Raw genomic sequence first — 24,984 nt, forward strand, 5'->3', positions numbered from 1 at the left:
AGAGAGGGGGTAGAGTGGGGCCGGTTCTAGGACTTTAACGACCGGTCGAAAACTTCCTCTCTCTCTGCACTGCAATATGGAGAAGCTAAAAATCCTTTGTGTGTAGAGATAGCCTCTGCCCCAAACTTTAACATAAAAAGGTTGGACATTGAATCATTATTTATTGTTTGGTGATATCATTAAAGACGTTATAATAGAAACATTTTAACTTTAAGAGCTTTCAAAATGTATTTGTCAGAGTTACATTTAAATGTTCTAAAACTTATATGATTAAATATGAAACTATTTGTGAGAAGATAAAATGTGATTTTAGCCTTCAAAATTAGATCATTGTTTTTCATGTAAAGTTTTACCCAGTCAGTAACCATGCCCATATGAGCACATACATTAATGCCAAAAGGATGGAACGCCCCTTTGTCCAGAGTGCTTATGAAAGGACCCCTAACGAAATATACGTTAGACCAGTGCATGGACGGTAAGCCGGACGTCACAAATGGTTTAAAACTACATGTTGAAATGGTTGCGATTTAAGAACAGACCAAAATATGTTGGGTTGTTACCGGTGTGGAAAGTGGTCTTAGCTGTACCCTGAATAATCAACCACTAGACCAGAAAACGTGGAGCAGTGGCTACATGTGGAAATGGTTAAACAGCGTGAAGGTGAAGACATTCACAGTCTACAGCTGTAATGTAAAGTAGTCTAGAACTTTGACCAAAGGAGGGAGATCCCATCAAATGACAATTGGAACGTCTGAAGGATCCAGTCAAACAGACAACCAGAGACTTAAACAACCAGAGAATTTCTGTTGAATTACTCCCCATAGACGGACCGGGCGATTTCAACAGAGAGACAACAAAGACATACAAGAGTAAATATGTGTTGCATTTCTAAATCCGAATGAGCGGTTGTTAGGGTGCTAAATATCAATATTTATCATGAGCGTGTTATTCAACTGTATGTATGATAGTTATTTCCCCACCCGTTTCACTGTGTAACAAGCTGTCATATCGGGTTAGTCCACTAGAGACTTTTCATTACATTAGGAAAGGGAAAGGGGGATACCTGGTCAGTTGTACAACATCATTAACAGAAATGTGTCTTCCACATTTAACCCAACCATTATGTTAATAATCAATGTATCATCTATCTCGTGTGTGTGTTTATATAATCCCGTGTGATTATTTAGTTAGTTAGTAAATAAATAATTAAGGCAATTTGTGTATCGCTGAGTCATCATGTAGACTAGGGATCGTGCAGATTTAACGGATTATGAGACATTCAGAATGAGACTGATATGAGGTAATAATAATTAATAGTTGATTAATATGATAACGACATATTCTGATATTCTTGAGTTCGGGAAACGGTAACTCATTAAACAAACATTTTCCGTGGTGCCCCAAGATTGCTAATGAGTTAATTGTTGCATGATTAATTTAAGCATCATAATAATTAAAAATAGTTAATTGATTTGATAAAATAATCGTCATCGCATCACGCCACGACACCACTGAGGACTCAATGTACAGAAACACACGGTTGCATGCACTCACACACACACACACACACACACAGATGCACCCATGCACTTCCCCTCGAAACACACATAGAGGGAGGGTGGCTAATGAGGTTAACGTGTAATTTATGACAGACAGACAACCCTAAACACTCTGTCATCGCACTGAAGAGGAGGGGAGGATAAGGAAGGAAATGGGAGGTGAGAAGAAGTTGGTAGAGGACGGGAGAGGAGAGTGAGTGGGGAGGAGAGGAGATGACTGGGGAGGAGAGGAGGTGGAGTGGTGAGGAGATTAGAGGGGGTGGGGAGGAGAGGGAGTGAGGAGAGGAGAGGGACTGGGGAGGAGAGGAGATGGAGTGAGAAGGTAGGGGAGAGGGAGTGTGGAGGAGAGGAGAGGAGACGGATGGACAGACTGGGGAGGAAAGGAGACGGAGTGAGGAGGTAGGGGAGAGGGAGTGTGGAGGGGAGGAGATGGAGTGAGGAGGTAGGGGAGAGGGAGTGTGGAGGAGAGGAGATGGAGTGAGGAGGTAGGGGAGAGGGAGTGTGGAGGAGAGGAGATGGAGTGATGAGGTACGGGAGAGGGAGTGGGAAGGAGAGGAGAGGGAGTGGGGAGGAGAGTAGATGGACGGGGGGGAGAGGAGACGGACTGGGGAAGAGAGGAGATGGAGTGGGAAGAAGAGGAGAGGGAGTGGGGAGGAGAGGAGAGATAGTGGGGAGAGAGGAGAGGAACTGGGGAGGAGAGGAGATGGACTGGGCAGGAGAAGAGATGGACTGGGCAGGAGAGGAGATGGACTGGGCAGGAGAGGAGATGGACTGGGGAGGAGAGCAGAGATAGTATTTGGTATTTGGTATTTTATTAGGATCCCCATTAGCCGTTGCAAAAGCCGCAGCTACTATTCCTGGGGTCCACACAAAACATAATACAGAATGACATATACAGAACATCAATAGACAAGAACAGCTCAAGGACATAACTACATATGTTTATTTTAAAGGCACGCGTAGCCTACATATCAATGCATACACACAAACTATCAGGGTCAAATAGGGGAGAGGCGTTGCGCCGCAAGGTGTTGATTTATCTGTTTTTTGAAACCAGGTTTGCTGTTTATTTGAACAATAAATCAAAGTTTATTTGTCACGTGCACCGAATTCAACAGTGAAATGTAAGGTCTACAAACAACTGTAAAAAGACAGACTATATACAGTAGCGAGGCTATAAAAGTAGCAAGGCTACATACAGACACCGGTTAGTCAGGCTGATTGAGGTAGTATGTACATGTAGATATGGTTAAAGTGACTATGCATATATGATAAACAGAGAGTAGCAGCAGCGTAAAAAGAGGGGTTGGGGAGCACACAATGCAAATAGTCCGGGTAGGCATTTGATTAACATATGAGATGGAAGGAGATGGAAGGAAGTTTCATGCAATATGGGCTCTATATAATACTGTCAGAGCTGTGTGCAAGTTGACGATGCAAACGATTTGGGATTTTCAACACATCAATGTTTTTTACAAAAAAGAAGAAGTGATGCAGTCAGTCTCTCCTCAACTCTTAGCCAAGAGAGTCTGGCAGCATAGTATTTATATCAGCCCTGAGTTTTACAATTAAGAGCAAAATGTGCCGCTCTGTTCTGGGCCAGCTGCAGCTTAACTAAGTATTTCTTTGCAGCACTGGACCACACGACTGAACAATAATCAAGATTAGACAAAACTAGAGCCTGCAGAACTTGCTTTTTGGAATGTGGTGCCAAAAAAGCACAGCATCCCTTTATTATGACCAGAACTCTCCCCATCTTTACAACCATTGAATCTATATGTTTTGACCATGACACTTTACAATCTAAGGTAACGCCAAGTAATTTAGTCTCCTCAACTTGTTCAACAGCTACACCATTCATTACCAGATTCAGCTGAGGTCTAGCACTTAAGGAATGATTTGTACCAAATACAACGCTCTTAGTTTTAGAGATGTTCAGGACCAGTTTACTACTAGCCACCCATTCCAAAACAGACTGCAACTCTTTGTTAAGGGTTTCAGTGACTTCATTAGCTGTGGTTGCTGATGTGTATATAGTTGAATCTTCAGTATACATGGACACACATGCTTTGTTTAATGCCAGTGGCAGGTCATTGGTAAAATAGAAAAGAGTAGAGGGCCTAGAGAGCTGCCCTGCAGTACACCAAACTTGACATGTTTGACATTAGAGAAGCTTCCATTAAAGAAAACTCTTTGAGTTCTATTCGACAGATAGCTCTGAATCCACACTATGGCAGATTTTGAAAAGCCATAGCACATACATGTTTAAACACCAGGTTATGGTCAATAATATCAAAGGCTGCACTGAAATCTAACAGTACAGCTCCCACAATCTTCTTCTTATCGATTTATTTCAACCAATCATCAGTCATTTGTGTCAGTGCAGTACATGTTGAGGGCCCTTCTCTTGTTGAGAGCCACTCCGATAGGAGTGGCTATAGAGTCAGCTACCATCCTCAGTAGCTTCCATCTAACTTGTCAATGCCAGGAGGTTTGTCATGATCGATAACAATACTTTCTCCACATCTCCCACACTAACTTTACAAAACTCAAACTTGCAATGCTTTTCTTTCATTATTTGTTTTATTATGCATGAATACAATTGCTCACTGTTCGTTGATGGCATTTCCTGCCTAAGTTTGCCCACTTTGCCAATGAAGTAATCATTAAAATAATTGGCAACATCAAATGGTTTTGTGATGAATAAGCCATCTGATTTGATGAAAGATGGAGTTGAATTTGTCTTTCTGCCCATAATTTCATATAAAGTACTCCAAAGTTTTTTCCATTATTCTTTATATCATTGATCTTGGTTTTATAATAAAGTTTATTATTCTTTTTGTTGAGTTTAGTCACATAATTTCTCAATTTGCAGTAAGTCAGCCAGTCAGATGTGCAGCCAGACTTATTAGCCACTCCTTTTGCCCCATCTCTTTCAACCATACAGCTTTTCAATTCCTCATCAATCCATGGAGTCTTAACAGTTCTAACAGTCAGTTTCTTAACAGGTGTTTATCAATAATTAGAAGAAGCAATTTCATAAATTCATCAAGTGCAGCGTCTGGATGCTCCTCATTAATTACATGAGACCAACACATATCTTTAACATCATCCACATAAGAGTCACAGCTAAATATTTTGTATGATCTCTTATACACTATTTTAGGCCCATCTGTTGGAACTTTAGCTTTCCTGGATATAGCCACTATATTGTGATCACTTTATCCAATGGGTACGGATAGAGCTTTAGAACAACGTTCTACAGTATTAGTACAAATGTGATTGTACATGTGGATGATCTTGTTCCTGTAGTGTTTGCAAACACCCTGGTAGGTTGATTAATAACCTGAACTAGATTACAGGCACTGGTTACAGTGAGAAGCTTCCTCTTGAGCGGACAGCTTGATGAAAACTAGTCAATATTCAGGTCCTCAAGAAAGTAGACCTCTCTGTTTACATCACATACACTATCAAGCATTTCACACATATTATTTGGATACTGACTGTTAGCACTTGGTGGACTATAGCAACACACCAAAAGAAAAGGCTTTAGATGTGCCAAGTGAACTTGCAACCACAACACTTAAATAACACGACATAATATCTTCTCTAAGTATTACCGGGATATGGCTCTGAATATATACAGCAACACCTCCCCCATAAACATTTATGTCTCTTCTATAGATTGTATATCCTTGTATTGCAACTGATGTATCATCAAATTAATTATCTAAGTGAGTCTCATTGATAATATATGAATGATAATATATGAATGTTATCTGATGTTAGCGAGTTATTGGTTTTATGAACCTTATTTCTAAGGCTACATATATTAATATGGACTATTTTCATGCCTTTCCTGGGTAGCTTAACAGAGATAGACATAACACTGAAAAGAGCAAATAAAGCAAGATAAAATAAATCTACATTCAGCAGTCCATTAATCAATTGGTGTGTGTGTGTGTTGCGTGGTTATAGCTTGGCTCTCTCATCCCTTCTAGGCTTCTGGGTGGGAGGGTGGACAATGAGCCTGTCATAGCGGATGTAAGCAATGTCCCCACACGCTCTGGCAGCTTTCATGGCTGGGATAAATTCTTTCCTCTTCTGGCGCACAGCTTCAGGATAGTCCTCATTGAGGAAGATATACGCTCCTCTCAAGTTCTTGGCTCTTTCCAGAACAGCTACCTTGTCCTTGAACCTCAGGAACTTGACCACTATCGGCCTGGGCCTGTCACCTGGGCCGGTGCTGAGTTTCCCAGTCCTGTGGGCGTGCTCCACCTCAAACGTCCTGTGGTCCATCTTCAATTCCTCAGACTCCGTCCAGATCTCATGTGCAGATTCTGCAATTCCGTCCACAACCATGTTGTTCCGTCTTGATTGTCCCTCGAGTCTGATTTATCTGTCCTTGTTATCATGGATTCACACACAGAACTGATGTCCTCTCTCAAAGACTTGCAGATTGCTGTCTTCTTGCCGTTCTCCTGTTTCAACTCATCGAGCTGACCCTGGGAGAACTGCAAACTGTTCTTCAGGTCCTGGCCCTCTCTGGTCAGGGCGTCCATTCTTTTATTAGTAGAATCCACAAGTATTTGGACAAAACACTTGAAGCAGTTGTAACAACTGCTTGTAGGTCTCTTTTTGTTCTTTTAAAATATCCTTCACCTCTGATAGAGAGACACCACTGTCCTCAATGGTACTCCCGCTGGCTTTGGTCTTTGTCATGGTAGCTAGCAATGTAGGTTACGCTGTTATTCCTTGCAGTTCCAGACAGGGCAGGTCACAGAGAAGATTGAAAACAACAAACAGCAGGGATTTAGACAATCTGCGGTCCCAGCCACGTTGGCTAACCGTGTTGCGGGCTGCGTTCAAGAAAACCCTGCTAGCTGCTACGCCAAATAGCTCCAATAACTTAGGTAGCGGAGGAGAGGATAGGGACTGGGATGGAGAGGAGAGAGACTGGGGAGGAGAGTAGAGGGACTGGGGATGAGAGTAGAGCGAGTGGGGAGGAGAGTAGAGGTAGTGGGGAGGAGAGGAGAGGGAGTGGGGAGGAGAGGAGAGGGTGGAGAGGAGAGATAGTGGGGAGGAGAGGAGGAGAGGGGGTGGAGAGGAGAGGGACTGGGGAGGAGAGGAGAGGAAGTGGGGAGGAGAGGAGAGGAGAGATAGTGGGGAGGAGATGAGAGGGATTGTAGAGGAGTGGGAGTGGGGAGAAGAGGAGAGAGAGTGGGGAGGAGAGGAGAGAGTGGAAAGAAGAGGAGAGATAGTGGGGAGGAGAGGGAGTGAGGAGGAAAGGAGAAGGGAGAGAGTGGGGAGAAGAGGAGAGGGATTGGAGAGGAGAAGGGGTGGGGAGGAGAGGAGAGAGAGTGGGGAGGAGAGGAGAGAGAGTGGAAAGAAGAGGAGAGATAGTGGGGAGGAGAGGGAGTGAGGAGGAAAGGAGAAGAGATGGAGTGGGGAGAAGAGGAGAGGGATTGGAGAAAAGAGGGGCAGATAGGAGAGGGATTGGAGAGGGGAAGGGGTGGGGAGGAGAGGGAGTGGGGAGGAAAGGAGGAGAGAGATTGAGAAGAGATGGACTGGGGAGGAGAGGGTAAGATATTTTAGGTGAGGCGAGGAGAAGAGAAGAGAGGAAAATATAAATTGTAGTGTAGACGGGATGGTTCCGTGTGGCTCAGTTGGTTGTGGATTCGCCAGGGTTGTGGGTTAGATTCCCACGGGGGACTGGTATAAAAATGTATGCACTTACTACTTACTATAAATCGCTTTGGATTAGAGCATCTGCTAAATCACTAAAAAGGAAATCTATACAGCTATAGAGTTCTATGAATGAATCCATTTGTGAAATTGTTCATTCGATAGGGACCTATAAACTGATAATTGTTTGATTCATAGATATGTACTGCTCCGTGTATACGTCTGAGGCTATAGAGGGGGTTCTGTTATTGACATATAGAGTGGGGGTTCTGTAACTGACATATAGAGTGGGGGTTCTGTAACTGACATATAGAGTGGGGGTTCTGTAACTGACATATAGAGTGGGGGTTCTGTAACTGACAGATAGAGTGGGGGTTCTGTAACTGACATATAGAGTGTGGGTTCTGTAACTGACATATAGAGTGGGGGTTCTGTAACTGACATATAGAGTGGGGGTTCTGTAACTGACATATAGAGTGGGGGTTCTGTAACTGACATATAGAGTGTGGGTTCTGTTACTGGCATATAGAGCGTGGGTTCTGTAACTGACATATAGAGCGTGGGTTCTGTAACTGACATATAGAGTGGGGGTTCTGTAACTGACAGATAGAGTGGGGGTTCTGTAACTGACATATAGAGTGGGGGTTCTGTAACTGACATATAGAGTGGGGGTTCTGTAACTGACATATAGAGTGGGGGTTCTGTAACTGACATATAGAGCGTGGGTTCTGTAACTGACATATAGAGTGTGGGTTCTGTAACTTACATATAGAGTGGGGGTTCTGTAACTGACATATAGAGTGGGGGTTCTGTAACTGACATATAGAGTGGGGGTTCTGTAACTGACATATAGAGCGTGGGTTCTGTAACTGACATATAGAGCGTGGGTTCTGTAACTGACATATAAAGTGGGGGTTATGTAACTGATCATGGAATTTACATGAACCTCACACATTCCCAACATATTTTCTTCCTCTGACAGTCTCCCACACGTTCATATCCTGTGTGTGTGTGTGTGTGTGTGTGTGTGTGTGTGTGTGTGTGTGTGTGTGTGTGTAGCAGGCTGGAAGGCATAGCAGACAGTTGCATTAGATATTAAGGGTGACCCTAGCACAAGGCATGTCCTGCAGCGCAATGTAGTCTCCGGCGAGGAGAGGCACGAGGCCTAGAGACACTGATACCCAAGACTGGGGAAAAATTATGGAGAGGCACGAGGCCTAGAGACACTGATACCCAGGACTGGGGGAAGATGATGGAGAGGCACGAGGCCTAAAGATACTGATACCCAAGACACTGGGGGAAGATGATGGAGAGGCACGAGGCCTAGAGATACTGATACCCAAGACTGGGAGAAGATGATGGAGAGGCACGAGGCCTAGAGATACTGATACCCAAGACTGGGGGAAGATGACGGAGAGGCACGAGGCCTAGGGACACTGATACCCAAGACACTGGGGGAAGATGATGGAGAGGCACAAGGCCTAGAGATACTGATACCCAAGACTGGGGGAAGATGATGGAGAGGCACGAGGCCTAGAGATACTGATACCCAAGACTGGGAGAAGATGATGGAGAGACACGAGGCCTAAAGATACTGATACCCAAGACACTGGGGAGCAACATCAGCACAATAACTGTTCGTCGGGAGCTTCATGAAATGGGTTTCTGTGGCCGAGCAGCCACAAGCTTAAGATCACCATGTCAATGCCAAGTGTTGGCTGGAGTGGTGTAATGTTTGCCGCCATTGAAGCAGTGGAAACACGTTCTCTGTCGTGATGAATCATGCTACACTATCTCGCAGTCTGACGGACGAGTCTGCGTTTGGTGGATGCCAGGAGAACGCTACCTGCCCCAATGCATAGGGCCAACTGTAAAGTTTGTTGAAGAAGGAACAACGGTCTGGGGCTGTTTTTCATGGTTCATGCTAGGCCCATTAGTTCCAGTAAAGGGAAATCTTAATACTACAGCATACCATAACATTCAAGACGATTCTGTGCTTCCAACTTTGTGACAACAGTTTGGGGAAGGCCCTTTCCTGTTTCAGCATGACAATGCCCCTGTGGACAAAGCGAGGTCCATAAAGAAATGGTTTGTTGAGATCAGTGTGGAAGAACTTGACTGCATTACAACTCCATCGAACATCTTCGGGATGAACTGAATCGCCCAACATCGAGCCAGGCCTAAATGCCCAACATCGAGCCAGGCCTAAATGCCCAACATCGAGCCAGGCCTAAATGCCCAACATCGAGCCAGGCCTAATCGCCCAACATCGAGCCAGGCCTAATCGCCCAACATCGAGCCAGGCCTAATTGCCCAACATCGAGCCAGGCACAATCGCCCAACATCGAGCCAGGCCTAATCGCCCAACATCGAGCCAGGCCTAATCGCCCAACATCGAGCCAGGCACAATCGCCCAACATCGAGCCAGGCCTAATCGCCCAACATCGAGCCAGGCCTAATCGCCCAACATCGAGCCAGGCCTAATCGCCCAACATCGAGCCAGGCACAATCGGCCAACATCGAGCCAGGCCTAATCGCCCAACATCGAGCCAGGCCTAATCGCCCAACATCGAGCCAGGCCTAATCACCCAACATCGAGCCAGGCAAAATCGCCCGACATCGAGCCAGGCCTAATCGCCCAACATCGAGCCAGGCCTAATTGCCCAACATCGAGCCAGGCACAATCGCCCAACATCGAGCCAGGCCTAATCGCCCAACATCGAGCCAGGCCTAATCGCCCAACATCGAGCCAGGCACAATCGCCCAACATCGAGCCAGGCCTAATCGCCCAACATCGAGCCAGGCCTAATCGCCCAACATCGAGCCAGGCCTAATCGCCCAACATCGAGCCAGGCCTAATTGCCCAACATCGAGCCAGGCACAATCGCCCAACATCGAGCCAGGCCTAATCGCCCAACATCGAGCCAGGCCTAATCGGCCAACATCGAGCCAGGCCTAATCGCCCAACATCGAGCCAGGCCTAATCGCCCAACATCGAGCCAGGCACAATCGCCCAACATCGAGCCAGGCCTAATCGCCCAACATCGAGCCAGGCCTAATCGCCCAACATCGAGCCAGGCCTAATCGCCCAACATCGAGCCAGGCCTAATTGCCCAACATCGAGCCAGGCACAATCGCCCAACATCGAGCCAGGCCTAATCGCCCAACATCGAGCCAGGCCTAATCGCCCAACATCGAGCCAGGCACAATCGCCCAACATCGAGCCAGGCCTAATCGCCCAACATCGAGCCAGGCCTAATCGCCCAACATCGAGCCAGGCCTAATCGCCCAACATCGAGCCAGGCACAATCGGCCAACATCGAGCCAGGCCTAATCGCCCAACATCGAGCCAGGCCTAATCGCCCAACATCGAGCCAGGCCTAATCACCCAACATCGAGCCAGGCAAAATCGCCCAACATCGAGCCAGGCCTAATCGCCCAACATCGAGCCAGGCACAATCGCCCAACATCGAGCCAGGCCTAATCGCCCAACATCGAGCCAGGCCTAATCGGCCAACATCGAGCCAGGCCTAATCGGCCAACATCGAACCAGGCGTAATCGCCCAATATCGAGCCAGGCACAATCGCCCAACATCGAGCCAGGCCTAATCGGCCAACATCGAGCCAGGCATAATCGCCCAACATCGAGCCAGGCGTAATCGCCCAACATCGAGCCAGGCATAATCGCCCAACATCGAGCCAGGCGTAATCGCCCAATATTGAGCCAGGCATAATCGCCCAACATCGAGCCAGGCGTAATCGCCCAACATCGAGCCAGGCATAATCGCCCAACATCGAGCCAGGCCTAATCGGCCAACATCGAGCCAGGCCTAATCGCCCAACATCGAGCCAGGCCTAATCGGCCAACATCGAGCCAGGCCTAATCGCCCAACATCGAGCCAGGCCTAATCGCCCAACATCGAGCCAGGCACAATCGCCCAACATCGAGCCAGGCCTAATCGCCCAACATCGAGCCAGGCCTAATCGCCCAACATCGAGCCAGGCCTAATCGCCCAACATCGAGCCAGGCCTAATTGCCCAACATCGAGCCAGGCACAATCGCCCAACATCGAGCCAGGCCTAATCGCCCAACATCGAGCCAGGCCTAATCGCCCAACATCGAGCCAGGCACAATCGCCCAACATCGAGCCAGGCCTAATCGCCCAACATCGAGCCAGGCCTAATCGCCCAACATCGAGCCAGGCCTAATCGCCCAACATCGAGCCAGGCACAATCGGCCAACATCGAGCCAGGCCTAATCGCCCAACATCGAGCCAGGCCTAATCGCCCAACATCGAGCCAGGCCTAATCACCCAACATCGAGCCAGGCAAAATCGCCCAACATCGAGCCAGGCCTAATCGCCCAACATCGAGCCAGGCACAATCGCCCAACATCGAGCCAGGCCTAATCGCCCAACATCGAGCCAGGCCTAATCGGCCAACATCGAGCCAGGCCTAATCGGCCAACATCGAACCAGGCGTAATCGCCCAATATCGAGCCAGGCACAATCGCCCAACATCGAGCCAGGCCTAATCGGCCAACATCGAGCCAGGCATAATCGCCCAACATCGAGCCAGGCGTAATCGCCCAACATCGAGCCAGGCATAATCGCCCAACATCGAGCCAGGCGTAATCGCCCAATATTGAGCCAGGCATAATCGCCCAACATCGAGCCAGGCGTAATCGCCCAACATCGAGCCAGGCATAATCGCCCAACATCAGTGCCGACCTCACTAATTCTTGTGGCTGAATGGAAGCAAGTCCCTGCAGCAATGTTCCAACATCTAGTGGAAAGTCTTCCCAGAAGAGTGGAGGCTGTTATAGCAGCGAAGGGGGGGACCAACTCCATATTAACGCGCATGATTTTGGAATGATATGTTCATGCTAACATTTGGGTGCCTGCATATGTATATGTGTCTGTGTGTGCACGTGTGGGTCCCTGTGCGTGTGTATAACAAACAGGCTGCAATAGAGCAGGGTGCAGACCTCTGTGATGGATGGAGTCTGTCTGAGCGGAGAACTGCTGTGGCTCAGCTGCTGTAAACTGGTGAGAAGTGATGAAACTACCTTAAGTGTGGACACCAGGTCATCAATAACACTCACACACACTCACACAACAGACACTGCCTTCACACAGCTAGAGCCAAGCGTTGGAGGAGAGAGAGGGGATAGAGGTCTCTGTTCTTTCTGTGTGTATCTGTGTGTGGGAGGGGGAAGGATGCATAAGTATGGGGGAGTGAGTGGGGTAGTGGTGCGTGTGTGTTTGTGTGTGAGCGTGTGTGCATGTATCATTAAGGGCATCCCTGTGTGTGTGTGTGTGTGTGTGTGTGTGTGTGTGTGTGTGTGTGTGTGTGTGTGTGTGTGTGTGTGTGTGTGTGTGTGTGTGTGTGTGTCATTAATTGCTATGCCGGGATACACCCTTCCCAGGCAGCAGTAGCGTGGAGAGTAAGTGTTTCTCTTCAGCTCCAAATGTCAACCTAACCGTATCTATATATCCTGTCTGTAATACACTGAGACTAATAAACTAGACCGGACCACTGCCTGGGAGGATCATCTCTTCCACAGGTTGGCCTTTCTTGTCAGGAAACATGCCCTGGAGGCAGCTCTACAAAATAGGCACAACCACAAAGTCATAAAGTCTGAAACCCTAACCTAACCCTTACCTTAACCCTAACCTGAACCACACTTCTAACCCTAATGGCTAACCTTAACTTTAACCTTAAATAACAACCAAAAAGCTCATTTTTGTTTTTACACATTTTTATGATATAGCCCATTTTGACTTTACAGCTGGCCTATCAAGCGGAAGATTCTTGACAATAAACATCAACCTGCCTCTTTTACCTTCTCTTCTATCTCTTGTTATTACTCTCTGTCTTTCTCTCTCCCCTCTTTTGCTGGCTATGTGGTATTTATTTAAATTATGTCACACGTGCAACAGAGCAATGCTTTTTTAAATGTCTGGATTTATTTTAATTCACAGAAAGCAAAATTACGATGGCACATATCAAGCCCACTTTTTTAATTCGCACAGCATTTTTATGTGAATCCAGTTCTGGCTGACCCAGATCTGTCAAAGTTCTGGCTGACCCAGATCTGTCAAAGTTCTGGCTTATGTATGGCAGCCGAATCATGGACCACTGCTTGCCATTTTTGCCATTACTAGCCCATTACTAGCCCAATACTAGCCCAATACTAGCCCATTACTAGCCCATTACTAGCCCATTACTAGCCCAATACTAGCCCAATACTAGCCCATTACTAGCCCATTACTAGCCCAATACTAGCCCATTACTAGCCCATTACTAGCCCATTACTAGCCCATTACTAGCCCATTACTAGCCCAATACTAGCCCATTACTAGCCCATTACTAGCCCATTACTAGCCCAATACTAGCCCAATACTAGCCCATTACTAGCCCATTACTAGCCCATGACTAGCCCAATACTAGCCTATTACTAGCCCATTACTAGCCCATTACTAGCCCAATACTAGCCCAATACTAGCGATGAAGATGACTGGCTCAATCTCTCAGTCTCTCATTACATTTTTGAGGATGAGGTGAGTCTCTCAGTCTCTCATTACCTTTTTGAGGATGAGGTGAGTCTCTCAGTCTCTCATTACCTTATTGAGGATGAGGTGAGTCTCTCAGTCTCTCGTTATCGTTTTGAGGATGAGATGAGTCTCTCAGTCTCTCATTCCCTTTTTGAGGATGAGGTGAGTCTCTCAGTCTCTCGTTATCGTTTTGAGGATGAGGTGAGTCTCTCATTACATTTTTGAGGATGAGGTGAGTCTCTCAGTCTCTCGTTATCGTTTTGAGGATGAGGTGAGTCTCTCAGTCTCTCATTAACTTTTTGAGGATGAGGTGAGTCTCTCAGTCTCTCGTTATCGTTTTGAGGATGAGGTGAGTCTCTCAATCCCTTGTTACCTTTTTGAGGATGGAGGTGAGTCTTTCGGTCTCACAGTCAATGATGATCTGTCCCTCCTTCCTCTTGTCCAGGTCTTGAAACACCTTGAGGAATGAGGCCTCCGTCATGGTCTCTACGTTGACAGACGTCACCAGCCAGCTCCTTTCAGCAGCCGTGTCCAGGACCTTCTGCAGCACAGACAGGCCTACAAGTCAGGGGCAAAAGTCAGAGGTCAGGGGTTAGAGGTGAACTATGGCTGTGTTCCAAAATCATATTCCCAAAATGCCCTGGCCTGGACTATCCATCAATCTGTCATAATAACATACAATAGGACTATCCATCAATAATACATCTGTCATGCTAACATACAGTAGGACTATCCATCAGTAATACATATGTCATGCTAACATACAGTAGGACTATCCATCAGTAATACATCTGTCATGCTAACATACAGTAGGACTATCCATCAGTAATACATCTGTCATGCTAACATACAGTAGGACTATCCATCAGTAATACATATGTCATGCTAACATACAGTAGGACTATCCATCAGTAACACATCTGTCATGCTAACATACAGTAGGACTATCCATCAGTAATACATCTGTCATGCTAACATACAGTAGGACTATCCATCAGTAATAAATCTGTCATGCTAACATACAGTAGGACTATCCATCAGTAATACATCTGTCATGCTAACATACAGTAGGACTATCCATCAGTAATACATCTGTCATGCTAACATACAGTAGGACTATCCATCAGTAATACATCTGTCATGATAACATACAGTAGGACTATCCATCAATAATACATCTGTCATGCTAACATACAGTAGGACTATCCATCAGTAATACATCTGTCATGCTAACATACAGTAGGACTATCCATCAGTAATACATCTGTCATGCTAACATACAGTAGGACAATCCATCAAATGACTTTCTGACAGCACAGCAATGTAATATATGATTACCGTCTCCAGAGGGATAGTTCATTATGATGACTGAGATGCCATGTACAGGTATGATGTTACAGCACTCCTTGCTACTCTGAATAATCCCTCCACACACACACACACACACAAACACACACTCACAGACACACACACACACACACACACACACACACACACACACACACACACACACACACACACACACACACACACACACACACACACACACACACACACACACACACACACAGGGCCGGCCCCAGGCATAAGCTTTTATTGTTTTAGGAACTCAGACGGGGTCTCAGCTTACTATTGAGAGTAAGAATTGTAAAATACACCAGGTACAATTTCAAAATGTGTTTGTGCATCAGCAGTTTTTCTCTTGTTTTTTCAGTCACTGACAGTCACTCAATTAGCCCTGTCAGCAAACATTTATTAGATTAGTCAATTAGTCTAGCCAGCTATCTAAACTAAATCATGGACGAATACTAACCGGGCACGCAGTACACATGCCCAGGGGCCCTGACGTCCAGAGGCTCCCTATTGATTTTGTTCGTAATTCTCACTCAGATATCATATTAACATGGCATAAGTCATTAAGAAATGTGTAGAATTGCAGAAAATTATCTGTAAAACTAAAACAATAGCAAAATTAGTAGAATTGCATGAGATGTGTAATAAATATGCAACATTTTCTCTACGGCCCGTGGCAAAAATGTGTAGAATTGAAGGAAATTAATGGTAAACTTTTCTCTCTGTCGTCAAGAGGGGAGCCACTAAAATGTTTTGCCCCAAGGTGGGGGCCCCACAACCAAAGCTCAAGGCTCAAGGCTAGGGCTGGCCCTGGACACACACACCCAGACATCCACGCAAATGCACACAGACCCTCAGAGGCACCAATTACACCCAGGCCACTCCATTAAGCTGTCCCCATAGGCTAAAAGCATCTAAAGCATAATGGGGGAACAGGCTAGGGAGCATCATGGGAGAACACACAGGGACAGGAAATAAGACGCGATTAGGGAATGCATCGATCATGGCTGCAGATAAAGAGTGTGGGAGCCACACACAAACACACAGTATCATGTTAGACTAATCAGAATCCTCCTGGGAGGGGAGAGACAGTTGTTCCAGGAGGTAAACAAATATTTTACATGCAGCAGAGCGGCGGCCATTACTGAAGCAAATACTGAATTACACCAATTACATTATAAGCTAAGCTAATATTCCACCCAGCCAATCACAACTACACTAGAGAGAATAATCAGAAATGTCATTTTTGTATGCAACCTCTGTTCTTGGTGAGACTGTCTGATACATACATATGACCCTCTTTACATATTTCACGTGCCATGTTTGGAGCAGGGTTGTTGGTGTGTCTAACTAGTCAGAGTTATGGTGAAAGGTGATAGATGTCTGGCTGTCTAACTAGTCAGAGTTATGGTGAAAGGTGATAGATGTCTGGCTGTCTAACTAGTCAGAGTTATGGTGAAAGGTGATAGATGTCTGGCTGTCTAACTAGTCAGAGTTATGGTGAAAGGTGATAGATGTCTGGCTGTCTAACTAGTCAGAGTTATGGTGAAAGGTGATAGATGTCTGGATGTCTAACTAGTCAGAGTTATGGATGAAAGGTGTCTGGCTGACTAACTAGTCAGAGTTATGGTGAAAGGTGATAGATGTCTGGCTGTCTAACTAGTCAGAGTTATGGTGAAAGGTGATAGATGTCTGGCTGTCTAACTAGTCAGAGTTATGGTGAAAGGTGATAGATGTCTGGCTGTCTAACTAGTCAGAGTTATGGTGAAAGGTGATAGATGTCTGGCTGTCTAACTAGTCAGAGTTATGGTGAAAGGTGTCTGGCTGACTAACTAGTCAGAGTTATGGTGAAAGGTGATAGATGTCTGGCTGTCTAACTAGTCAGAGTTATGGTGAAAGGTGTCTGGCTGACTAACTAGTCAGAGTTATGGTGAAAGGTGATAGATGTCTGGCTGTCTAACTAGTCAGAGTTATGGTGAAAGGTGTCTGGCTGACTAACTAGTCAGAGTTATGGTGAAAGGTGATAGATGTCTGGCTGTCTAACTAGTCAGAGTTATGGTGAAAGGTGTCTGGCTGACTAACTAGTCAGAGTTATGGTGAAAGGTGATAGATGTCTGGCTGTCTAACTAGTCAGAGTTATGGTGAAAGGTGATAGATGTCTGGCTGTCTAACTAGTCAGAGTTATGGTGAAAGGTGATAGTTGTCTGGCTCCATTGGATGGTTTAGAGGACAGGTTGAGAAGCGGTTTTAAGGGGGTTTGTGACACTTGATATCTCAAGTTGGATGTTGGCCCACCACCTCAAGCTCAACTTCGACACGGCGGAGCTTCTCTTCCTCCCGGGGAAGGTCTGCCCACTCAAAGATCTCTCCATCATGGTTGATAACTCCACAGTGTCTCCCTCCCAGAGTGCATGCTCCACAGCATCTGCAACTCACGGTTGGCTAGGCTCCTCGCTTGTGCCATCAAACCCCTGCAGAACGCTGCAGCCCACCTGATTTTCTCATGTCACCCTGCTCCTCCACACACTCCACTGGCTTCCAGTCAAAGCTCACATCTACTACAAGACCATGGTGCTTACAAGAGGAACTGCCCATCCCTACCCCAACCCGAGCACTCCGTTGTGCCACCTCAGGTCTCTTGGCCCTCCCACCCCTACGGAAGGGCAGCTCCCGCTCAGCCCAGTCCAAGCTCTTTTCTGTCCCAGCACCCCAATGTTGGAACCAGCTTCCCCCTGAAGCTAGAACAGCAGAGTCCCTGCCCATCTTCTGGAAACATCTGAAACCCTACACTCACCTCAGGTCTCTTGGCCCTCCCACCCCTACGGAAGGGCAGCTCCCGCTCAGCCCAGTCCAAGCTCTTCTCTGTCCCAGCACCCCAATGGTGGAACCAGCTTCCCCCTGAAGCTAGAACAGCAGAGTCCCTGCCCATATTCTGGAAACATCTGAAACCCTACCTCTTCAAACAGTACCTTAAATAATCCCCCTCCTCGCCTGAACCAGCACTTGCACTTGACCCCCCTCCCCCTCCCCTTTCTAGCCCTGACTCCACTGATAGCTACTTTATTCAGGAAAAATTGACTTGCTATGACTGAGATATGTGGTTGTCCCACCTAGTTCTCTTCAGATCAATGCACTAACTGTAAGTAGCTCTGGATAAGTGTCTGCTAAATGACTAAAATGTCATGCCCATTTACTACAGACAGATGCTGCCTTGATCCACCCAATCTACACGATTCATGGTGCCTGTCTTGTCTTTATGTCAGGGTCGATACCTACATGACAACTGGAGATTCATAGCAACTTTACTATGGCTAAAATGGATTAATACAAATCACAAAATCTGAACGAAAAACTAAGAAGTAGAGGGATAGTGTGGCTAGGCTTTTGTTCAGTGGGCTAATACAGTCCTATTGTGTTCAGAAGACCTGGTTTCAAACCCAGCAGTCAGTCACAAACTATTGATTGCTATGTACAGCAGAGAACACCATAAAGGGAGCTTCTACTCAGGACCACTGTCAACTCCTCTGTTTACCACTGTCAACTCCTCTGTTTCAGAGTGGTTCGTTTCAGGACAACTGTCAACTCCTCTGTTTCAAAGTGGTTCGCTTCAGGACCATGGCCAACTCCTCTGTTTCAGAGTGGTTCGTTTCAGGACCATGGCCAACTCCTCTGTTTTAGAATGGTTCGTTTCAGGACCATGGCCAACTCCTGTGTTTCAGAGTGGTTAGTTTCAGGACCATGGCCAACTCCTCAGTTTCTGAGAGGTTAGTTTCAGGACCATGGCCAACTCCTCTGTTTCAGAGTGGTTCGTTTCAGGACCATGGCCAACTCCTCTGTTTCAGAATGGTTAGTTTCAGAACAACTGTCAACTCCTCTGTTTCAAGGTATAGTTTGAGACAGAAAACACTATATTTTCCTGCTCAACTTTCTGTTGGAATCTGGCCCTCATAAGAACTAACTTGACTAACACATGGAGGTACCGACACGTGGGAGAAGAGAGCAGGGAGAGCGAGAGGGTAGAGAGAGCAGGGAGAGCAAGAGGGTAGAGAGAGCAGGGAGAGCAAGAGAGAGAGAGAGAGAGAGAGAGAGAGAGAGAGCAGATCGAGAGAGAGAGCAGGGGGAGAGAGCAGATCGAGAGAGAGAGAGAGCAGGGGGAGAGAGAGCAGAGCGAGAGCAGAGAGAGAGCAGGGGGAGAGAGAGCAGAGCGAGAGCAGAGAGAGAGCAGGGGGAGAGAGCAAGAGAATGAGAGAGAGGAGAGAGCAAGAGAGTGCGAGAGAGGAGAGAGCAAGAGAGTGCGAGAGAGGAGAGAGCGAGAGAGGGGAGAGAGAGAGTGAGAGCGAGAGAGAGAGAGAATATTAACTTTTTTGAAAGACCATTTTGTAAATATCATTTATGAGGGTTTTAATGGACATTTACATGTCTTTAGTTACCGACAGTTGCTTAATAGCACATCTACACAGGTGTCATCCTGGGTGAAAATGGTATTAAAATCCCTGCGACTGCAAGAAAATGGCAAAACTCAGAGAGATGTATCCCTGCTTTCACTCGTGCTGTGTCCCCATTCCCTTTATTGTGCACTACTTTAGGAAATAGGGTGCCATTTGGGACGCAGACCATCTCTCCAGCACTTAAAAAGTAATATTTGTAAAGAGAAGTTGTAAATGTATTAGACCATAAAGCTTTTTGGGCTGTGTAGACAGATGGTAATATGAAATAAACAAAGAGTCTTTTTGAATGCCAAGGTGCTGAAATGTGAGCAACAGGAAAACCTGCATGAACACACAGAATGTACAGGTATACATAAATGTATGGCTACGTAAGTCTCTCCCCCAGGCATTCAACTTGAATCCACATCCAGCCCTACATACCAATGGATGGAGAATCTCCCAATCAGCATACCAAGGAGGCAGAGCCCTCCCGGGGACTAAACACAGACTGCTTTCATCTACACTGACAAAGATGCCTGTCTGCATATCTCTATTTAGCCCTGTGATAAGGAACAAAGTGCCATCTACAACGACCTGAAGACCTGCAGGCACACAGACACATACACACACACCCTACCAGAAGAAACACACACACTATAGTCGCACAAACACATGTTTTTCTTACAGGCTTAAAATAACCCTTTGGACACACAGCTGGAGAATAGTATCCAGGCAACAGGAGGCAATATGGATGATGATATGGATTCCAGAACCCTCAATTCCATCACTCAATTACTACGGGGGTTTATTGACCTTACACACACATACATACACGCCACACATGCACACACACAACAACATACAAACAGCAGGGTTAATCACACATACACACACAGAAACCCACACAACAACATACAAACAGCAGGGTTAATCACACATACACACACACAAACCCACACAACAACATACAAACAGCAGGGTTAGTCACACATACACACACACAAACCCACACAACAACATACAAACAGCAGGGTTAGTCACACATACACACACACAAACCCACACAACAACATACAAACAGCAGGGTTAATCACACATACAAACACACAAACCCACACAACAACATACAAACAGCAGGGTTAATCACACATACACACACACAAACCCACACAACAACATACAAACAGCAGGGTTAGTCACACATACACACACACAAACCCACACAACAACATACAAACAGCAGGGTTAGTCACACATACACACACACAAACCCACACAACAACATACAAACAGCAGGGTTAATCACACATACACACACACAAACCCACACAACAACATACAAACAGCAGGGTTAGTCACACATACACACACACAAACCCACACAACAACATACAAACAGCAGGGTTAATCACACATACACACACACAAACCCACACAACAACATACAAACAGCAGGGTTAGTCACACATACACACACACAAACCCACACAACAACATACAAACAGCAGGGTTCGTCACACATACAAACAGCAGGGTTTATCACACATACACACACACATCCCCACACAACAACATACAAACAGCAGGGTTAATGGCCCTGCAGTCCCTCACTGGCCGATGAAGGGATCATTGGACATGAGTAGTTGCACTAACTATCATGGCTACTATGCATCACAAGGACCAATCACCTCTGTCACAGTCCTGTTATGTGTCCAGCCAGACTGACAGAGTGACAGTTTACCAAGGTCTCACAGTTGGCATTTATCTGGCTTTATTTCAAAGAGTGTTACATCACTCAGCAGTCACAACACACACACACACACACACACACACACACACACACAGCCAGCTTACGCAGATAGTTTTGTGTAGCTTGACAGTTATGCTCTGAAACACTAAACACCTTGGACAGATGGCACAGCATTATGGGTAGGCTAGAGGGGAGAGGAGGCGCGAGAGGGGGAGGGACGGAGGTAAAACACACCTGGTGTGAACAGGTGCATCATTTTTTTCTCTGGGTGTGTTTGCACTGAAAAGCAAACCACTAAAACATGTGCTTTTCAAATACCCGGACACGGGCTGTGTGTACCGAAATTAGAGACGGTAGACACGTTCAACTCTCTCCTCCGGGTGATATATCATTATGTCTGTGTTTGTGTTGTCTGTCCCTGTGTGACTCTCTTCTTCCTGTGTCTGGTCGATATGTCTGTGTGAGTGTTGACTGTCCCTGTGTGACTCTCTTCTTCCTGTGTCTGGTCGATATGTCTGTGTTTGTGTTGTCTGTCCCTGTGTGACTCTCTTCTTCCTGTGTCTGGTCGATATGTCTGTGTGAGTGTTGACTGTCCCTGTGTGACTCTCTTCTTCCTGTGTCTGGTCGATATGTCTGTGTTTGTGTTGTCTGTCCCTGTGTGACTCTCTTCTTCCTGTGTCTGGTCGATATGTCTGTGTGAGTGTTGACTGTCCCTGTGTGACTCTCTTCTTCCTGTGTCTGGTCGATATGTCTGTGTTTGTGTTGTCTGTCCCTGTGTGACTCTCTTCTTCCTGTGTCTGGTCGATATGTCTGTGTGAGTGTTGACTGTCCCTGTGTGACTCTCTTCTTCCTGTGTCTGGTCGATATGTCTGTGTGAGTGTTGACTGTCCCTGTGTGACTGTCTTCTGCCTCTCTCAGTCTGTGTCTGGTCGATATGTCTGTGTGAGTGTTGACTGTCCCTGTGTGACTCTCTTCTTCCTCTCTCAGTCTGTGTCTGGTCGATATGTCTGTGTGAGTGTTGACTGTCCCTGTGTGACTGTCTTCTGCCTCTCTCAGTCTGTGTCTGGTCGATATGTCTGTGTGAGTGTTGATTGTCCCTGTGTGACTCTCTTCTTCCTCTCTCAGTCTGTGTCTGGTCGATATGTCTGTGTGAGTGTTGATTGTCCCTGTGTGACTCTCTTCTTCCTCTCTCAGTCTGTGTCTGGTCGATATGTCTGTGTGAGTTTTGACTTTCCATATGCAGGTGCTTCCTAGAGTCGTGGCTGAAAAGGCTTTTCATTGTGAAAGGACACAATGGCAACTCCTTACCCCTCCGCTGTCACCATGGCAATCAGTGAATGACTAACTGTGGTTGGTATGACGACTGATGTCTTGCACAAGACAGGACCTTTGAGTTGTGTTGTGTGCAGGAGGTGTGTATTGTGTGTGTGTGAGTGTGTGTGTCCAACGTTCTCTAGCGAGCAGCTTTTACAGATTCATGTTCCATTTCTAAAGCTATTCCTGCAACTTACCTGGAACGTCATACCCTGTGACCCAGCGATCCTACCAAACCTCCAGTAACTCCCCCGTCTATTAGCCTGGATAGTCAGCTGAAAATCACTCTGTTTCACTACCGTGTCACTGGGTCTCCTTGACAAGCTTGACAAACCAGACAGTGGTAGTGCTTTATGGTAATGTTGTGGTCCTCTGTAGCTCAGCTGGTACAGCTTGCAGTGCCAGGATAATCGTATGCCTGTATGTTTCTGCTAAATGGCATATGTAGGGGCGGCAGTGGTTAGAGTGTTGGACTAGTAACCGGAAGGTTGCAAGTTCAAATCCCAGAGCTGACTAGGTACAAATCTGTTGTTCTGCCCCTGAATAGGCTGTCATTGAAAATAAGAATTTGTTCTTAACTGACTTGCCTGGTTAAATAAAGTTAACAAAAAAAAAAAAAATGTTCCGTTATGTCTTATATTTGTGCACCATTGTGATGTTGATATGCCCTTTTTACACTATAGGGCCAACCAGAACTCTACTGAGCTGGCACTGATATTTCCCTTTACATTGTCCTCTTCAGAATGGTCCCAGAAACTATGTTGACAGAAGAACCAGGCCAACTGTACAGCTATTCATTCACATGCAGACACTATTCAGTGAATACATCATTTGACCTTTGACCCCTCTACTCACCGGAGTCAGAACTGTACATGTAGACGAACTTGGTCCATCCGTAGTGGTCTATGACCCCCACCAGAGTGTCCTGTAGCTCGGGTCTCAGCTGGATCACAAACTGGTTGGCCGTCTCGATGGGGAAGGAAGGCGTGACAAAACACACGTGCAGCGCCCCGCAGAACGACATCAGCATGTTGACCGTCTTCCTGTCGTAGAGGCCAATGATAGCATAGACACCTTTAGAGAACTGGGAACAGACTGGGGGGAAGGAGAGTGGGAAGACGGAGAGAGAGAGAGGAAGGTGGAGAGGGGGTGGTGAGAGAAAAGGAGAGACGGAGAGGAGGGGGGCGGGAGGGTGGAGGGAGAGGGAGGGCGAGGAGGAGGGAGAGAGTGGGAGAGGAGGGGGGGAGAGGGAGGGGGAGGGGAGAGATGACATTGTTAGACTTTCTCGTATTTAGATTCACATTTTCAAAACCTGTTGATTGAAAACATAATGTTACATTGCAAGATACATTCTGCAGATTAGGGTAACTGTAGGTACCATGGTAGCATGATGGGCATTCTGTCTACTGTGAGAGGTGGAACATGGTGAAGAATGGACACGAGGAGAGGAGAGATGAATCAATGCATCCTCTGGGTTCCACTGACATGTCAGCAGTGTTCATGATTCCCTGAGTCAATTATTCCACTGGGCTCTCTCAATTCAATTCAAGGGGCTATATTGGCATGGAAAACAAATCTTTACTACATCACATCTCTATCTCTGCTCTCTCTGCTATCTCTGCTCTCTTTCTACTCCACTACATCACATCTCTATCTCTGCTATCTCTGCTCTCTTTCTACTCCACTACATCACATCTCTATCTCTGCTATCTCTGCTCTCTTTCTACTCCACTACATCACATCTCTATCTCTGCTATCTCTGCTCTCTTTCCACTACAGTACAACACATCTCTATCTCTGCTATCTTTCTACTCCACTACATCACATCTCTATCTCTGCTATCTCTGCTCTCTTTCTACTCCACTACATCACATCTCTATCTCTGCTATCTCTGCTATTTTTCTACTCCACTACATCACATCTCTATCTCTGCTATCTCTGCTATCTTTCTACTCCACTACATCACATCTCTATCTCTGCTATCTCTGCTCTCTTTCTACTCCACTACATCACATCTCTATCTCTGCTATCTCTGCTATTTTTCTACTCCACTACATCACATCTCTATCTCTGCTATCTTTCTACTCCACTACATCACATCTCTATCTCTGCTATCTCTGCTCTCTTTCTACTCCACTACATCACATCTCTATCTCTGCTATGTCTGCTATTTTTCTACTCCACTACATCACATCTCTATCTCTGCTCTCTTTCTACTCCACTACATCACATCTCTATCTCTGCTATCTCTGCTCTCTTTCCACTACAGTACAACACATCTCTATCTCTGCTATCTTTCTACTCCACTACATCACATCTCTATCTCTGCTATCTCTGCT

General features: G+C 46.2%; 1 protein-coding gene across 3 annotated transcripts in view; it reads right to left on the minus strand.

The window, feature by feature from the left end:
* Positions 1–24,984, minus strand: part of LOC110504385 (glutamate receptor 1-like) — a 181,094-nt gene that overhangs the window by 94,453 nt on the left and 61,657 nt on the right. For all 3 annotated transcript variants that reach the window (XM_036969868.1, XM_036969866.1, XM_036969867.1), the window contains exons 3-4: positions 23,501–23,740; positions 14,175–14,359 (exon numbers count right to left, since the gene is read on the minus strand). In XM_036969868.1, the coding sequence (XP_036825763.1) occupies positions 14,175–14,359; positions 23,501–23,740 (425 nt within the window). The remainder of the gene's footprint in view (positions 1–14,174; positions 14,360–23,500; positions 23,741–24,984) is intronic.

Source organism: Oncorhynchus mykiss, chromosome 31 (assembly GCF_013265735.2).
Source record: "Oncorhynchus mykiss isolate Arlee chromosome 31, USDA_OmykA_1.1, whole genome shotgun sequence".
NCBI classification, from domain to species: domain Eukaryota; kingdom Metazoa; phylum Chordata; class Actinopteri; order Salmoniformes; family Salmonidae; genus Oncorhynchus; species Oncorhynchus mykiss.